Source organism: Ammospiza nelsoni, chromosome 5 (genome assembly GCF_027579445.1).
Source record: "Ammospiza nelsoni isolate bAmmNel1 chromosome 5, bAmmNel1.pri, whole genome shotgun sequence".
In the NCBI taxonomy this organism is placed as follows: Eukaryota; Metazoa; Chordata; class Aves; order Passeriformes; family Passerellidae; genus Ammospiza; species Ammospiza nelsoni.
In genome coordinates, this window is record NC_080637.1 from 48,361,935 (window position 1) to 48,379,249 (window position 17,315).

At 45.0% G+C, this 17,315-nt stretch overlaps 2 protein-coding genes and 1 non-coding gene across 8 annotated transcripts in view; all 3 read left to right on the forward strand.

Annotated features, from left to right (window-relative positions):
• The first annotated feature begins 306 nt into the window (after window positions 1-306).
• FMC1 (formation of mitochondrial complex V assembly factor 1 homolog) lies at window positions 307-1,309 on the forward strand. Its single transcript, XM_059472668.1, has 2 exons — window positions 307-965; window positions 1,060-1,309. Exons 1-2 carry the CDS (start codon window positions 837-839, stop codon window positions 1,252-1,254), a joined length of 324 nt encoding a protein of 107 aa, XP_059328651.1. The 5' UTR covers window positions 307-836; the 3' UTR covers window positions 1,255-1,309.
• TRNAR-CCU (transfer RNA arginine (anticodon CCU)) lies at window positions 310-382 on the forward strand. Its single transcript has one exon. It is a non-coding gene; the product is annotated as a tRNA-Arg (tRNA).
• Window positions 1,310-1,513: 204 nt separating the features above from the next.
• LUC7L2 (LUC7 like 2, pre-mRNA splicing factor) overlaps window positions 1,514-17,315 on the forward strand; it is a 32,098-nt gene continuing 16,296 nt past the window's right edge. For 3 of the 6 annotated variants that reach the window (XM_059472661.1, XM_059472664.1, XM_059472667.1), the window contains exons 1-3: window positions 11,519-11,533; window positions 12,966-13,036; window positions 14,750-14,844. In XM_059472661.1, coding sequence (XP_059328644.1) covers window positions 11,526-11,533; window positions 12,966-13,036; window positions 14,750-14,844 — 174 coding nt within the window. In that variant the 5' untranslated portion in view covers window positions 11,519-11,525. Of the gene's footprint in view, window positions 1,931-3,601; window positions 3,939-11,518; window positions 11,534-12,965; window positions 13,037-14,749; window positions 14,845-17,315 lie in introns of those variants that run through there. The other 3 variants (XM_059472666.1, XM_059472663.1, XM_059472665.1) reach the window with 3 other exon arrangements.

Here is a 17,315-nt window from a genome sequence, read left to right on the forward strand (position 1 = left end):
CCCGAGCAAGGGTAACACTGTGTGCCAGGACCAGAGCTTAGAAACCGCAAAAGGGTCCTTGGGGCAGGAAGCCGTTCCTTGTGGGAGCACCGTGTTTTGCCGAGCCGCAGCCAAACGCCAGGTAGCGACCGTGCCCCCGCCTCGGCCCCGCGCCCCCTCCTCGGCCCCGCCTGGCCCTGGCTCCCAGGGGGCCGTGCGCAGCCGCGCCGGGCGGCGCTGCCCAACCACCGGCCTCCAATACGCGCCATAAAAGGAGAAGGGGCGGAGATAGTGGATAACTAAGTGTACAGACACCACCCTCCCGCAGCAGCCCCAGTGGCCTAATGGATAAGGCATTGGCCTCCTAAGCCAGGGATTGTGGGTTCGAGTCCCATCTGGGGTGGGTAGTTTTTTTTCGCACTCGAGCCGCGCACCCACTCCTCACGTCCGTGAGCCGCTCACTGTCTCGAGTCTGCGGCTCCTCAGCTTCTTCCTGGGCGTCCCCTTCTGGCTCCAGCGGGACCCGAAGCGTCTTTTAAACGGAGACCCCAGAAACTGGCGGGGACGCGCCCGCGGCTAAATCCGGTTTCCCGCCGTATGCTGCGCCTCTTGAACGACTCCCGGTGCTCCCGCTCCGTTACCACAGGCCGGTTACGAGGCGTGGAGCAGGCACGCCCCGGCCTCGGCGCTCGAGCCCCAGCACTTCACCAGCGCCGATTGCAACGGCGCGGGAGGGCGGCAGAGAGTAGGAGGAGGCCATCGCTCGCTCGGCGCTCGACTGCCCGCACTGCCGGGGCGCGAGGGCGAGGCCCGGCGGCGGCGCTCGATTGGCCGGCGCGCCGCGCGCGGCTCGGAAGATGGCGGCGCTGGGAGCCCCGCTACGCACCCTGCGCGCGCTCCTGCGCGAGCTGCGCCACGCCGCCGGCCGCTCCTATCGCGACAGCCCCGCCTATCGGCACGTGCTCGCGGGCTTCCGCGCGCACCGGGTACGCGCCGCCTTCCCCTCCCCGCCCCTGCCCCCCCGGCAGCTCCCGGGGCTCGGCCAGGCCTCGGGGCCGCCCTGACCGCCGCTCCCCGCAGGTGACCAGCGAGAAGCTGTGCCGGGCCCAGCAGGAGCTGCACTTCCAGGCCGCCACCTACCTGTGCCTGCTGCGCAGCGTCCGGGAGCACGAGGCCCTGCACCGCGAGTACCACGGCAGGGGAGAGCGCTCGCCGCAGGAGGTCGCCGGGCTCGTGGGCTTCAGACTGCCGCAGCAGCCGGGAGGGAAGGGCTGAGGCGGGACTGCTGTGCTCAGTGTTAATTCCTCAATGAATAAATATATATCCTGGAGCTGCCGGAGTGGGCTGGGGTCTGTCGCAGGTGCCTTTTGTCAGGTGTAGGTTATGGTGTGAAAGGTGTAACTGGAGACAACCAACCCCTTCTGCCTCTATCAGGCCTCCCAGACGCCCACCCCGATCTTGTGAATGTGTGTCCTGACCCAAGAGAGGTTGTTTGTAGTGGGAAAACATGTCAGTCTTCACTGATGAACTGCTTGTCTGAGGGGTTGCAGGCGTTCGTGGTTCCCCCGCGTGATTCAAATGCGGGAGGTGAGAGAATGTGTCCAGTGTTTACTGAAGCATTTCCCAGCCATATTCTGTGTATGTGGAATTCCCTACTCTCCCAAGAACAAAGGTCTCTTCTGTGGAGCGTCTGTGGGTTCTGGTGAGCACTGCAGTAGCACAAACCTCTTCCACCCTAAAGATTTTTTTTGGTTTTTGCCGTGGCGGTGAGTGAGCAGTAGCGATTCAGAGATGAATTCTTATGAGTTACATGTTTCTCCCTGTCCCTGAGAAGTGACTGCCAGCTTCCTGTGCTTCCCTCTCCCTCTTAATCTCAGAAAACCTGAAGGGAACTGACTGGAGGCAGTCACAGGAGGTGCACAAACGGGACTCACCTCACAAATCTGGAACAGTGAGTTTCTTTTTATAAAAGGCCCTGAGTTGTTGCTGTTCACAAGAGAGTGTTGTATTGTGTGCAAGATATGTAAGAAATCTATAACAAGAAGGACTTTAAATGGCTAAAAATGTGAGGTTTATCTGGGGGAAAGCTTGAAGCAACTCTAAGAAAATTAGAGTGTGTTTGTTGGGGTTTTTTTACTGCCAGGGAAAACAAAGTGTTTTATCAGAAAAGTATTGCAAAGAGAATCAGTTCATCTGAGTCTGCTTCTTCCTTCCCCTGTATTTAAAACTTGGGAATGGTTTAATCCCCACAGTATAGTGGATAGGCACAACAGATCCTAAAACAGGGAAGATTTGGGCTTCTTAGGTAAGGCAAGGAGATGTGAACTACAAGTTTTAGGGTTCTGTTGACCAGAATTCCAGTTTGCAAGTCTCACAAGTTAAATGGTGTTTTTTTTCCAAAAGCCTTGATATGATGGGTGGAAAAGTATCAACCTGTTTTCAGCTCAGTAGATGAAGTTGTGGGATGTCACCACACACTGAGAATGGCTGTTACACACTGCTTGTTCAGCATTATTTAATAAAAACCGCTGCGTTCTGTAGTATATTGCTTGAGAAGGGAAATTAAAAAATAAAATAAAGAAAAAAGCGAACATTTGGCCAGACACAGATGCTCTTTAAAGAGTAGAAGGAGCTAAAGTGTGTATGGTGTTGGTGTAAATAATCAGTAAAAATTCTAAATTTCCCCTAAGCAGACCAAGGTACCTAAACAGACACTTCTAACAAGCATTGGTGTCTCTTCCATTTACTTCCCCTTCAATCCAACGTGATGACTAACAAAAGTAAATTTAGATTTTAAAGAAAAAGCAAAGCCAGGACATATCCTAATTAGCTGAAGAGTACTGGGTAGAGAATCTTTTCCTGAATGTGTTACAGAAGAGCATCTTCTCTACGAGTCCTTCTGAAATACAGATAATTGGGGTGAGGGGGGTTACTGTTAGGGGAGGTTGCATGTGGCCATTTTTCACTCGTATGGAGCTAACCTTGAACACGACAACGCTTGGGGACGATTACAGCTGATCTTTGTGACGGGTTTGGGCACTAGATGGCAACACGATGGTTGACAAAGGAAGAGTCACAAAATGCAGGCGTTAAAATGGGTAAAAATCGCGGTTTTTTTCATGGACCTTGGTGCCCTGTAAGTGAAATTATCAGCCAAATGTGCCGACAGCCTCAGTTTTAAGGGAGGTTCTCCAGTTAGCGGGGTATTAGAGTAACTTGTCTCGCCACGACTGTACTCGCACTTGGGGGAAGCAGGGGCCGTGGCAGTGGTGCTGCACGCTAGTCCAAGAGGGAATTGTCCCCAAGTGGGCACTGTCCCCAGACGGGAATTGTCCCCACGCGGGCACCGTAGCCCCGCTGCGCTCCGGAGCCGCCCGGGACCCCAGCCCCGCCCGGCGCCGCCGCTGACCCGGAGACCGTGACGTCACACCGGCCACGCGGGCCTTTCTGGCCAATCAGCGCGCCTCAAGGGCCCAGACCGGCGGCCCAATCAGGAGCTTCGCCGCTCTGTGCGTCACTGGCCGAGCGGCGCAGGCCGTGGCCAATGGGCGGGCGCCGAGGCCCGTCCGTGCTGACGTCGCGGAGCGGACGGAGGAGCGCAAGGCGCGTGCGCGTGGGTTTCCGTTCCCGCCGGCGCGCGCGCGTGGCGGGAGCGAGGGAGCGTGTGGGGGCGCGAGGCGGCGGCACCGGCACCGGCACGAAGCGAGTTTCCCGCTCCGCTTCCCACCGGGAAAGCCGGGCGGGAGCAGCGCCCGCTCCCTCCCTCCCCCCGCGGCGGCGGGGGAGCGGCCCCGCCTGTGACGCGAGGGGCAGGGCCGAGCGCCCGCCGGGCCTCGGGCCTTGTAGGCCGCTGTCGGCGTGACTCGGCCGGGCCGCGCCGGCCTCCCCCGCGCTCAAGATGTCGGCGCAGGCCCAGATGCGCGCCATGCTGGACCAGCTCATGGGCACGTCCCGGGACGGTAAGTGCCTCCCCGGCCGCGGTGGGGCGGGGAGGAGGGGGCGGAGCCGCCGCCTCCCCGGAGGTCACGGTGGTACCGGCCGGGCCGGGCGGTGTGCGCCGCGATTGGCCGGCCCCAGGCCCGTTGCCCGCACCCCCGCGGGGCGGGGCTGCCGGGGCCGTCGGCGACGGGGTGGGGGGAGCCAGGCGCCGCCTCCCCCCGCGGAGCTGCCGGCGCTGGCCGAGGGCCGCGCTAGCGGTGCTGCTGCTGTTGCAGATCCGCTCCTGGCGGTGTCCGCGGCGCGCAGCCTTTCTGCCCGGCCACCGTACAGAGGCACACACGCTTGAGACGCTGATCACCGAGGGGAGGACCAAAAAAATCCCCCCAGCCCAACAGCCCCTTCAGCGGAGCAGGGTGGGGTTTTGTGTCCTTACAGAGTTGTGTAAATTCTGGCTCGAACCATCACGTTACCCTGCAGGCGGGTATGGCTGTTGCTTTCTGAAAGGCAATGTCAGATTGACCTAAGTGGACAAACTCTAAAAAAAAAAGCGCCCTAAATAGCCAAGTAAAAGCTTAACGTCTGGAGGCAGTCATTCTCAGAGAGAGATGGGAGATGTACGGTCAGGTTTCAGATTGCTCTGCGATCACACAGTGGAGAGTATTGCTGCGTAAAACTTTCTGCAGTTTTTGTCGGAGTGCACGGCGATCAGCTTGAAAGTCTGAACCGGCAGTCGCCCATAAATCCAGGTAGTTGTGGGGGCTGCTAGAGAAGAGCAGTTCCACTTAGGCTGTGCAGTTCTTAACTTGCAAAGAAGAGAATTCTGCCCCCGAGGGTAGGCAGCAATTAGAGGTAATTTAGATGTTCTGCATGTGGTACTTATACTCAGTCTGTACTCACTCTTGCAGACTTGTTATGTTTGTGGAATTAAGTTGTTAAATTAATGGTTCCCTGTTCCCCCGTGATCTGAGTAGGATGTGGAAGTGGGACGTACCTTGTATGTCCTGATCATCTCTGGGTACTGGGCTCATGTGAAATGACAGCTTCCTTTTGTATAATCTAGAATTTCGAAAAATGTAACTGGTTTATGCATACTCCTTGTGTCATGAATGCTTTCTGCAGAGTTCTGAATTACTGTTCTGCGAAAATTGTCTTCCAGAGTAAGGCTGTTTAGTGAGTTGTCATCATACAGGATCTAATTTGGGGTGGTTTTGTCTTGCTTCAGAAGATTTCCAATACTTCCTGTTGTGGCTGCATATGTCTGAGTGCTTGGCAAAGCAATATCGTGCTTATGGAACTCAAGTCTTCCCAGTGTTGGCACCTAGATCGCTGTCTCAGTGCTACCCTAACATTACACAGAAGGTTTAAGGGGGGTGGAGGAGCCGTTTCAGTTTCTGAAAGTATTTTCTGTTGGATGGTGGGAGAGGAGTGTCATTTACTGAGGCAGCTGCCCAGAAATGTTAAGTGACTAAAATCTAAACCAAGAATAGCCATTTCAGGCTATATTTTCTCTGGCTTTGTAAGAAGGCAGTTATTGTATTGATAATTGTATTCCCCCCCCTCCTGCTCACCCTGTAATTCCTAAACCACATGTGCTGAACTGTTCACAAACTAACTGGCTAGAAAGGAAGCATTTAAACAAAATGGGCAGGATGGGGAAGGATAGGGAGACAAGATGATTTGTGAAGCTGGTTTCCATGATTGGATTGAGGATCTCTGTGTAACACCATTCCAGTTTACAAAAAAAATAGTCCAGTGGAGCTGGAGCATCAGCATCATTTATACTGAATTGCACACAGGGATTGAAAATGAACCTGTTTTTTGCAGAGCTGGTATGTAAGAAATCCAAGGCCAGGCTCAAGGTCATTGAAATATTGCTAACCTTGAGAATAGTGGGGTTTGGGGTCGTTAGGTTTTTTAATATTCCTGTTACCTTTGACAAATAGTCTATTTCTGTTAACATGCAAATTGCAGCTTTTCATTAGAATGTGTCAATTTTTTAATTTCTTGGTAGGTCAGAACTTTAATTTCATCATTTGTCCCCATTGCCTTTGATTTTGGTCTCCCTGTCAACCCACTAGAGTTTAAAATGCAATAGAGCTTCTGAAAAACAATCTTTCTTGGGCAATGTTTTTGTTTTATATTATTCAATATTACAAACACACTTTTTAGTTTTATACTTTACAAAGTCTGGCAGGTCTTTTTGTCTTGTTCGAGGTTTTTTTGAGAAGCCCAGAATATGAAGGCTTAAAAATCTTACCTGTTTTAGAAAAGGCAGATCAAACATTTGATCTCGTCAGTGGGAACAGAAAAAACTCAGAGGTAAATTTAAAACCAGCAGCCATGCCTGAATATGTGTAGGGTTTTTTTCCCTTTTAGGTTTTAGTATCATTTGTCGAAAATATGAACATGCTCTGAAAATGCTTTTGAAAATTCCACAATCAGATGCTCAAGCATGGTTTTAGGAGGTGAGCTGTAGGCTGTGATTTGTGGGACAGTGTGCACACTCATTATGCCTGGTGTCCCTAGGGCCAGAAAGGAAAAGCCTGGAAGGTGCAGTGATTAAGTGTTGTTATAGATTTGCTGTGAAGCTCTGAGAACACCTAGAAAGCACAGCTCCTATTGATCACAGCGATTCAGAAAACAGCCACAAGGCTGTAAGAATGTTAATGAAAAATCATCTGTTCTAGAGAGGAGACTTCTCTGTCAGACCGGGCTGCCCAGCAGCGGGTATGCTGCCCCTGCCCGTGCCCTTTCCCAGGGGTGTGCTGCCCCTGCCCCTGCCCGTGCCCTTTCCCAGGGGTGTGCTGCCCCTGCCCCTGCCCGTGCCCTTTCCCAGGGGTGTGCTGCCCCTGCCCGTGCCTGTGCCCTTTCCCAGGGGTGTGCTGCCCCTGCCCCTGCCCGTGCCCTTTCCCAGGGGTGTGCTGCCCCTGCCTGTGCCCTTTCCCAGGGGTGTGCTGCCCCTGCCCGTGCCCTTTCCCAGGGGTGTGCTGCCCCTGCCTGTGCCCTTTCCCAGGGGTGTGCTGCCCCTGCCTGTGCCCTTTCCCAGGGGTGTGCTGCCCCTGCCCGTGCCCTTTCCCAGGGGTGTGTGCTGCCCCTGCCCCTGCCTGTGCCCTTTCCCAGGGGTGTGTGCTGCTCCTGCCCCTGCCTGTGCCCTTTCCCAGGGGTGTGCTGCTCCTGCCCCTGCCCGTGCCCTTTCCCAGGGGTGTGCTGCCCCTGCCCGTGCCCTTTCCCAGGGGTGTGCTGCTCCTGCCCCTGCCTGTGCCCTTTCCCAGGGGTGTGCTGCTCCTGCCCCTGGCCGTGCCCTTTCCCAGAGAGCCCTGTGGGCAGGGACAGCTGAGAGCTTCCCCCCTTCCCTGGCAGCCTGCTGCCTCCCTTGGCTGTTTGGGCAGCAGGCTGGACACGCTTGCAGCCACAGGGCATGGCTGGAGGTACCTGCCAGGATGTGGGCTCGGCAGCCCCTTGGCAGCTGCTCCCTGCTCCGTGCCTGCCTTCGCTCATGTGACAGAACCTGACAGAGAGTGGGACTGAGGGGACTTGGCCAGTGCTTCTCAGGACTTGCCTGTGAGTTGCTGTTCTTAGAATGCAGCTGGGTTAACTGAAAAGCAGTTGGATTGGTGATGTCAATGCAAAGAAATGTCTGAATGGCAGGAGTGGTTCTTTTACACACCTGAGAAAAACACATTAATTATTATTTAAAAACACGTGAGTTTTTTAAAATACATTGCATATTACCTAGGTTAATCTTCTCTTGCACACTTCTCTGACAAGTGGAAAGCTGAATTGGATGTGGACTGTGCCAAAATTAAAAAAAAAAATTAAAAATATCTTTGATTTTGATGCTAGTAAAAAGCTGGGCTTTTTTTAATATAGTCATGACTGCAGACTGAAAAAAAATCTCTGAAATGGCATTCCAAGTACTGATAACCTGCCATACTTAGAGAGGCTTTAAATATAAATTACTGAATATATAATCTGGGTTTCCAAATATTAAGAGATAAGTAGTGCGGAAAACCAGGTGCTAATCTTATGTGCTTATATATTAATATTTTTTGTTTGATTTTTTTTTTTTTACTGTTATCACTTGAACTAAAAGAGTTTTTATTCTGTATATCAATAGTTTAAAAGTTAGTTCAAGCTGATTTTTTTTGTTGTTGACTGGAGCTGCAGAAACTTGTAATTTAGGAGTACATAGCACATAGAAAGGTATTACTTTTATTTTTTAAAATACTGGTTTTGAACTAAAAGTTGAGTAAGCTTTTTTAATAGTACACTTAGGTAAACCCTGCTTTTGCCATCCCAGTTCTCCAGAAAACAGGAGTGAGCCTTACAGATAGGATCATAACTGTAAATTGAGTCATTTGCAAATTGAGTGAAATGTTAACAATTGATATTAGTATCCCCAGGATTGGGTCTTCTTCCATAATATAGTTTAAATGGGCAAAGATTGAAAAAACTTTGCTGTAAAAGGCCTTATGGGGAGGATCCCGTTTGATCTTGGATCAGTTTATCTTGCCCAAGTGTTTAATTTTCACCAGGTCAGTCATGTGCTCTGCCTTGCTGCAGGAGTGAGTGCTGGAGTCAGCCTGAGGAACTGGCTGGAAGCAGGGGGTGGAGCAGGATTGTTACTTGTGGCAGTAGTGACAGACACAGCAGATCCCAATGGCCTTGGAGCTGCCAAGACTTGACTGTTGCAAAGAAATGTGATTGTGGTTTGCATTTTTAAAATAATTGCCACCTCTTCAGAATTAGACCACAGTCTAGAAATATGAAAATCTAGCAAAGTTAATTAGATTCCTGTCTTGGTTTGGAAAGACAGGTGCTTGCTAAGGAAGGCAGGAGCCTCCCCTGAAATGGAAAATGTAAAACAGCCCCCATATGCTCTGAATTGCTATACATTTTAAATTAAGGGGCTCTCAGGCAAAAAAAATATGGGCACAGGAAATAACATTTCTTAAATAGGGAAGAAAATAAAAGGATTAAATAAACTATGCTGCAAACTAATACAACGCTGACAGAGTCAGAACACAACCTGACAGCCTGTGGTCAGGGTGTTAGTAGCAGTCCCATTGGAATTGTGGCTGCAGCCCTCCTGAAGTGTCAGGTGTGGTTCTGTTGGAGCAGGGATCCTGTAGAAAGGTGCAGTCTCCCTCTGAAGATCCAGTGGAAGAAGATGCAGCTGCTGTTCCTCTGGGAAATGCAGTGGAGAAGCCGTGCTGGTGTTCCAGAATCTCCAGATTATACCTGGGTAGCAATGCTTGGCTCCTCCCTCTGGGCTCACATCTCACAATGGGATGCTGTAGTTCTTATCAGTCATGCAGTGACATTCAGTGGCCTGTTATCAGCAGATGTCCCCCGAGGGAGGGAGGAGTGGTTGTGGAAGAGATGAGGAAAACTGCCCACTGAACAGAGGACAACTGCCATACAGATGGCAAATAGAATGCATCTTGCCTTGCAATCTGGGACAGTTCTCTTTAAAAACAGGTGAATTTGTGCATGCTTCTGAGCCTGTGGTCATGAAAAGGTTCTCCTAAGCATCTTAACAAATACTGTGCCATGTGACTAGCAGAAAAATCTCCCAGCCTTTAGACAGAAGCTGTATGTATAAAGTGCCAGCCAGCACCTCCTTTTGCTTCACCTGCCAGCTTTTTGAGCTGAGCTGTGTTTGAAGTCTTCAACTCAGTTCTTCAGCTGTTACTAGCAAACACACTTTTCTTGCTGTAGATCATCTTCTTCTTCCTTTGAAGCTTGTAATACCCTTTTTGCATCTGTTCACATCCTAACTGGTTTTTCTGGGTTATGCTTCAGTTATCCTTAGTAGTGGTTAGTAATGTGTGACTTTCTGTCCTCATTGTTTGGAAGGAATTGAAGTGACACTCCTGTGCTTATTTTATTCATCCTGTGTTTGGTGGCACACTTTATATGGTAACAGAGGTGTAATCTAGAACTTGTAACCTATTTTTAAATTTCTTTGTTTTAGTATGGGATTATTGAAGAAATTTTGTGTACTTAACAATGGGTGGAGAGTTTATGTTGGTATTTGCAGGGTTAGGTAGATTTTGGTTTCCATTTTGCTTCATGCTTGGAGGTAAAAGGTGGTATGTGTGTTTAAACTTTGATAGATCATTATTGAGGATTTTGTAGCCATTTTGGGTAGCTCCAGGCTGAGAGCCAGACTAGGGAGCCAAGAGTCTCTTCCAAGAGCTCAGCTTTCAAATACAGAGCAGCAGCAAAGGTAGAGAAAAATATCTCATATACAGGAATTTCTGCAAAACCTCTCCAAAATGTTGAACTGAAATCAGCTCAGGAATCTGAAAGTAGTCAGAACACATGAACTTCATGAAAAGGTGCTTTATTTGTGTCCAGGACAATTTGTCAATCAGGAGTGATCAGGTTTGAAGAGCAATGACTGTGTTTAGTGAATTGTCTGTATTTTCTGGCTTATGTTATAAAGTTCTGATAGTTCAAACCTTAAAAATTATGGGAACAGTGAAGAATAAAAGTGTTAGGATCAGGACGTGAGCAGTGTTTAGTGAGGAGAGGATCAGAAGTAGCTGCCCGCCCGTTCGCTGTGCAGCAGGAACAGGATCTCCTGTGCCTGCATAAGCCTCAGTTACATCCTGGTGTTGGGTACTGGTTAGACGGGGCTTGCTTTGCAGGTGGAATTTGATACACAGTTTTTAAACACATACTCCACTCTGTTAGTAGCTCTTGAATAAAGCTTTCAGAGTCCTTTGCCAACATGTTGGGACTCCTGCTTGAAAAATTTGAGTGGAAAGTTAACCATTTTTTGTTGCTGTATCTTAGTTCAGGAAGTCAACAACATGGAAATGAAAATTCACTTTGTTTCCTTTGCATGGATTGCACCACTGGTTTACAATTAGAGGTTACAGTTGGATTCTAAAGGGTTATTCTCACCAGTGCTTTGGGATTGTTGACAGTGGTGTATTAGGGTACATCAGAACAGTAAGAGATGCTGGATGAAAGAAGTCATTGTCATGAGTGTGTCACTATGCTAAGCATTGTTGATGCATTAGTGCTCGTTGTGCTGCTTTGTGATTAAAATATACTGAACAGGCATGACATTGTGGTGGCCTGCTAATAGATTAGACTTGGGAGTTCAAAGTGAATTGTGTAGTACAAGTGCACATTGTAAGCTTAACCTCTGGATGTTCTTTAATCAGCAGTATGCACTGGTCTTAAATATTGATGTCAATTTTGTAGTCAGTATGTTTTATATCAAATAGAAAACTTCCTTTAGAAAGTTTACATTACTGCCATAATCTCTTGAATACTTGTGTATCTTGTGTGCATTTTCCTTATGCTTGTAAAGGATATGGAATGTGCAAGTATAGAAGTTTCCTTGGTGTTTTGCTTTTTTTCTTTTCAGTTCTGTTTCAAAGTTCTCTGTTTACTGGGAAAGTAGTCTCTTAGAGAAATGTGGTTTGGGACAGGTACTTTCAGTAAAATTAAAGCTGATGCTTCTTGGGGAAAATTTAATATATCTTTTCTCCACATAAATTTTATCAACCATACAATTTTTCTTTTAGTGGAAAAAATCTAATTGGAAACACAGGGATGGCTTACAGTAATAGATGTTGACTCCTGCAATGCCCTGGTAAATTACTTTCATTTCTGTAATGAGCATAATCTTAAAGATCAAGTAGTTGAATATCGTGCTATTCTTCAGAGACAGGGTTAAATAAACTGCTATTCTGAGCTGATTTAATTATTTACCTATTAAAATAGAATTTGTAATAAGGTCTGAAATATCAGTGATGGTGTAATAAGGTCTGAAATATCAGTGATGGTGTCCTCTTTATAGATGTTCAAGAGTACTTCTGAAACTTAGGTGACTGCAGCCACTTGGTGTCTGGGTGTATTACTTTCTTATTACAGAATAAATAAAATATATTTTTAAAAAAATATTTTTTGTACTCATTATTTAGTAGTCACTTGTTTGTTCGACCATACAGAGAAGGCATCAACTTCCCTGCAGTTTGACAAGCAGAAGTAGCATCTTGGTTACCTGCTGTACTGCAGAAGTCCTTGTCCTAAGAACACATCTGTTTGTGTTGTTTTAGTTCTTAGAAGGCATCTGCATGCATCTCATTTGCTGTTGTAGGCAGAATATCAGGTGCATAGTGGATCCACAGATTTTATTCTTCCCTCCCCCCGCCTCAGCAGCCTATGTAGATCCCAGGCCATCACACTCTCAGGATGATTCATGTGTAGGTCATCAGCACAATAAATCTTCTGTCTTTGCCAAGACTTGTGCACTATTTAGGAATATTGAAGCTCAGAAAATTCATGAAGGAATAAAAGCATTTTCTTCTGAGGCTATCAGACTTGCAAATGAGCTGCCAGAGGGACGCAACAGTCAGTCACTGTTAGAATGTGATATACAACACCTTTTTTTTCAATAAACTTTTCCTTCTGAAACAGCATATATTAAAAAGAAATGCAAATGTATAAAATTGCTTTTTGTAGAAAAGAAAATGTAAATACCCCAATCATAATTGTAAGGGAAGCTTTCTAAAAGTTTTTCAGTGCTTAAATAAAGGAACAGTACAGAAAGAATAAAAGTTTAAAATATGAATGTGTAAAGTGTTCTTTAGGTTGTTGTTGATCAGTTTCTGCCACTTTTTTTTTTTCCCCTATGCTCTCTTCCTCTGGTTGGTAATTGTGATTATCATCTAGTCACTTTGATGAAAAAGGACTGTATTTCAGCTGCAGTATCAGTGCCTAGTTGTGGTAGAGGTGTGAAAAAAGGTAATTGGAGGTAATGTCTGTGAAAATACTATTTGCCAACATTACTTAAGGAACATGAGTCTTTCAGCAGTTTTCTGGTCTTGGTAACTCCTTGACTCCTATGGCTATTAGGCCATCAGCTTTGGGGTTTTTTTTAAATACTTTATTTTGTTGATGTGTCTTTATATAGAAGAATCTTTACAGTCAACATGTATTTCTAGATGCTGTGTTAAAATTGCTGGCAGAGTCTATTTTTCTATACAAACTGAACAATCTGGCCCCTTGTTTTATTTATAAAGGTTCAATGTATCTTTGCCTGCCTACATCAATCTGCAAGGGAGTGTCAGAAAGGCCCCGCATTCGCCGAGCCGTGAGTTATCAATAACTTTTCAGATGTGTTAATGAATGTGGAACAAACGCAGTTATGTGTTTAAAAAAATAAAGATCCACCTCCTAAAAAGAAAAAAAAAAAAAATAAGAAGAGCAAAACTCTTTACTGCAGTCGTAGGCATGATTGTAAAGGGATTACTCTGAACTTTTAGTACTGTAAGTAGAACCAAGCAGTAAGGTTGCCCTCTAGAAAACCTATTGTTGAACTGCTTTGAAGCTCTTTGGTGTGTGGGTTACAGGTTTTACCTGTTGTATACTGCAGGCAAATTAAGCTTGTGTTTATGAAAGCTTTTGTTTACTTAATAATCTGAAACATGGCCCATCTGAAAATGCTATATATTAGCATCCTACACATAGAATGAATATTTTAAAATCTGATTACATAATAATAAGAAAGGTTTGACTAAAATAATACAGGTTTTTTATTCCTCTCTCTCGTAGTTAACCTCAGTAGTGAATATGGCTTCTTGAACTGTTTAAAGAGATTTAAATCTAGAAGTTTAGACTTTCAAATCATGAAGCCATTAAAGAAAACTTGAATAACTGCAAAATGTATCTAAAATATACTCTCTAAGTATACTCTCTAATATACTCTCTAAAATATTTGATGAAATGGAAGAGGCTGCTGTCTGAGCTCACTGTATGTCACTTTTTCTCACAGCAGCTCTTTCTGCTTCAGTAATTCACCAGTAGGTTTTCAATTAAGAGAGATCATCTCAAATTATGTTTAAAATAAAAGGCTGCATCCTTAGAGAGATTGAGGTGTTTTATCATGCCTGTGTGTTAACAAGAAGAGAGCCATTGCAGTGATCTCTCTTCTGAATTTCAAACAGTGACAATTATTTTACTCAAAGGGAGACATGTTCAGCCCTCATCCCCAGAATACCAGCTGGTTACTTTGTTCTGAAGACTTCAGGTCTTGCTCCAGGAAGGGATTATTTAACCTTGCAATTGAACTTCAGTGTCTGGGCACGTTGATGCTTCTGCTGATGCAGGAGCTGCAACCTGCCACAATGAAGATGTAATTAAGATGTTCCAGCCCAACAAACAGCACATAGAAGAAAAAAGAAAAAAGGTTTATCATATGGAGATATGCAAACACCTCTAAAATATTTTGCATATAGGCTATGCCCGTATGTTTGATTTTTTTTTTTCAGGTTTGTAAGCATTTAAAATCATTCTTCTGCCAACTCTTTATGCTACTCCCATCAGATTTTAAAGGGTGCATTGCATCCAAGAGCAAAATCATAAAACGAGTATCAGGTGGGATTTGGTGAAGACTCTATGTGTTTCATTTTGTGTTTATGAGGCTGCTTTGATATGCTAATTCTTGCATAGAAATACATCACTATTTCATGCAAAGTCTGAACAGAGAATTATGTAGCTCATTTAACAAATGCTATTGTATCATAGTGTTTTTAAGCTAATACTGACTTTCTGGTTTCAAGCACTTTTCCTGCTGCATTTTTGAAGGGGAAGTGTGAGAGGATTTTTAAATAGCATTATAAAGCATTAAAACACATATTTGTGGTTTTGGTGTTGTTTGCCAAAGAAGCATAGAGTGTTTTGAGTTGTAGTTTCCATAGACCTTCAGTATGTGACAGGGCACTGTTAACGCTTTGCATGTAACCTGCAGGACACGTGTGACTGCCGCAGCTTTCTGACCTGGAACGTGCTGGTTTCTATATTGCAGGCGACACCACCCGTCAGCGGATCAAATTCAGCGATGACCGAGTGTGCAAGAGCCACCTTCTCAACTGCTGCCCTCATGATGTGCTCTCTGGAACTGTACGTAGCTGAATTTTGTGTTTTATCTAAATAAGTGCAGAAATTGAATTATATTTGTTCTTTGTAGTATTTCCTTACATGGCATGGGTTTCAGTGACTATCTAGCACTCTCTGGTAGTTCAGAGGAACTTTCAGAAACAATTAATTTATGGGTTTTGAAGTTAATTTTTAGAATTCTTCTGTTCTATATGCTAATTATTACCCAAATGTCATCGTTTACATGAAAAGCCACATAAGATTACGGCGTGAGTTGTGCTGTGGCAGAGTGGCCTTACAGTGGTACAGTTGCAAGTAATAGAAAGAAATAAAATATATTGTATGTATAAATTATGAAGTTACTTTCTTAAAAATGTATGTTATAGGGGGAGAGTGTTCCACAGATGTATTTGTATAGAGAAGTAAAGAGATTTTTCTCTCTTCAGAAATATTTTAATGAAAATAATTGAAAGTTCAAATCATTAAATTTCTAAAAGTTTAGATATGTTTGATATGATAATGACACTTACTGTACAATATACAGTTACTGTGCCATTGTCATAAATTCTAAAGCAATTCTTAAATCTCAATTTATGGCATATTAATAACTTGTTTGACTTGGACATTTGTGCACTCTGTAGTAGAAGTTCCACTGCGTCAGGATAGGGAACAAGGGGCTCTGACACAGGCCAGTAGCTTTCTTTTCACCATCAGCCCATCTGTTAGGTTGGATGGTGCTTTGGTTTTGTGGTGAGCAAAATAACTCCTGCTTGGGACATACTGGTATGCTATCAAAACATACAAAGGCATTGGTCATAATCCACAGGAAGAAACTTGTCAGAGATTTGTTTGACAGCTTTTCATTGTGATCCAGTTTCTATAAACAAACATCTCTATAACAGCTGTAAGTGAAGAAGTGTTCATTTTCAGAACTATAGAAGTCATAGGTATCATGCAGTAGCACCTCTTAACTGCAAGTTAACTAACTGCAGGTTAGTCATGTCAGCTGGGGCAGCTGACACAGTTTCAGTCCTCAATGGAAGATTTTTTTCAGCCTCATACCAGATTTTGCTGCAGCAGCTCTTGGAATACTGAATGAAACTGCTTCTTTAGAGAATATCAAGTCTTTTCCTTCCTTATGCAATTAGTCATCACACCACAAAATGTGTTCCACAATGTAAATCTGGATGCAGAAAAGCAGTGACTAGTTTAATCCTTTTAGTGGGAGTAGTAGAAAGGGGACTCAAAAGAGACAGGCTTTACCTGGGCTGTGTGATGTTCTGTTGTTTACCTGATCATAGAGCTACAGGAATGGACCTTCTCTCTTAACAGCAGTTTTTAAAAGGGCAGGAAGCGTGGAGTCTTACTGAGCAGTTTGTCACTGATGTAGAACATTACTGTGACGTTTTCTCCAGAGTTTTGTTAAGGAAGATCTTGATGCATCTTTGCATTCAAGACCTATAGTAGCAAAACTTGAGTGACTTCTTTTTTTTTGATTCAAGTCTCTGAATGCTCCTGAAAGAGTAAGTTCTCTGGGGACATTTTATGAGGTTGAGTCTCTATATTGACTAGATTATGAGTAAAATACTGGATATGAATTGCCCTTTTTTTGTGTGTCACAAGATGATCTACAATTCCTAGATACTGTTTATTCCTGTTCATCGCTGCAAAATGCAGACTTCTATACATCTCTAGGCCACCCACTCTTTCAAACCACTCAAGGAGGACATTCACAGATAACACAAGACAAACAAAGTGACTCATATGAGTAGGCCCTGTTCTTTTGGTGTGTTCTTTCCCTTAATGGCCAAATTCCCAAAACTCTGCAAAGGCTTCGATTCCCTTGACAGTAAAAACCCGTGTTCCTCAGGTTGCAGTATGTTGGTAAAGGTGTAGTGTGTTTATACATTTTTTTAGGGATTATTTTATAGATATGGTTTTGTGCTACTAAGTTGCTGGGTTTTAGACTGGGAAATTTCAAGTCAAGCAGTCAGAAATATCTCTGCTTGGTGAAGGTGTTTTTGCATTAATGATCACTTGGACACCAGTTATATATAAAAGTCAGTGGTTTAAGAGCTTGCTCATTCATTTTGAGCTGAAAATTTTACAATAAGAAATTAGTAAGACTTTGTAAACCCTAGCTGATGAGACAGTGAATAATTTTCCTACTTGCAGCTAGCAATTTTTTTTTTTTTTTTTTTTTGGTGGATTTTTTTGATTGGTTTTGTGGTTGGTTGGTTGGTTTTTGTTGTTAGGATTTTTATTTGTTTGTTTGTTTTTTACCTTACAGGGTTAACATTGTTACTTTTACCCTTAATGATTGCAGTCTTTTTTATGTTTTGGTTTGGGTTGGGTTTTTGGTGTTTGAGTTTTTTCTTTACAAAAAAGTTTATTAATCGATATTCTGATATTGAGGACTGAAGCTGCACGTGTAGGAGTCAGCTGACTCCCCCATAATGGTACAAACCTGTTAAGCCGTGTTCTCTGGATGTAAA

Excerpts from the sequence above, each read along its gene's own strand:
- FMC1 (XM_059472668.1), top strand. The coding sequence starts at position 837 with ATGGCGGCGCTGGGAGCCCCGCTACGCACCCTGCGCGCGCTCCTGCGC. Across the intron at positions 966-1,059 it reads CGGGCTTCCGCGCGCACCGG|GTGACCAGCGAGAAGCTGTG; the intron begins GTACGCGCCGCC and ends CGCTCCCCGCAG.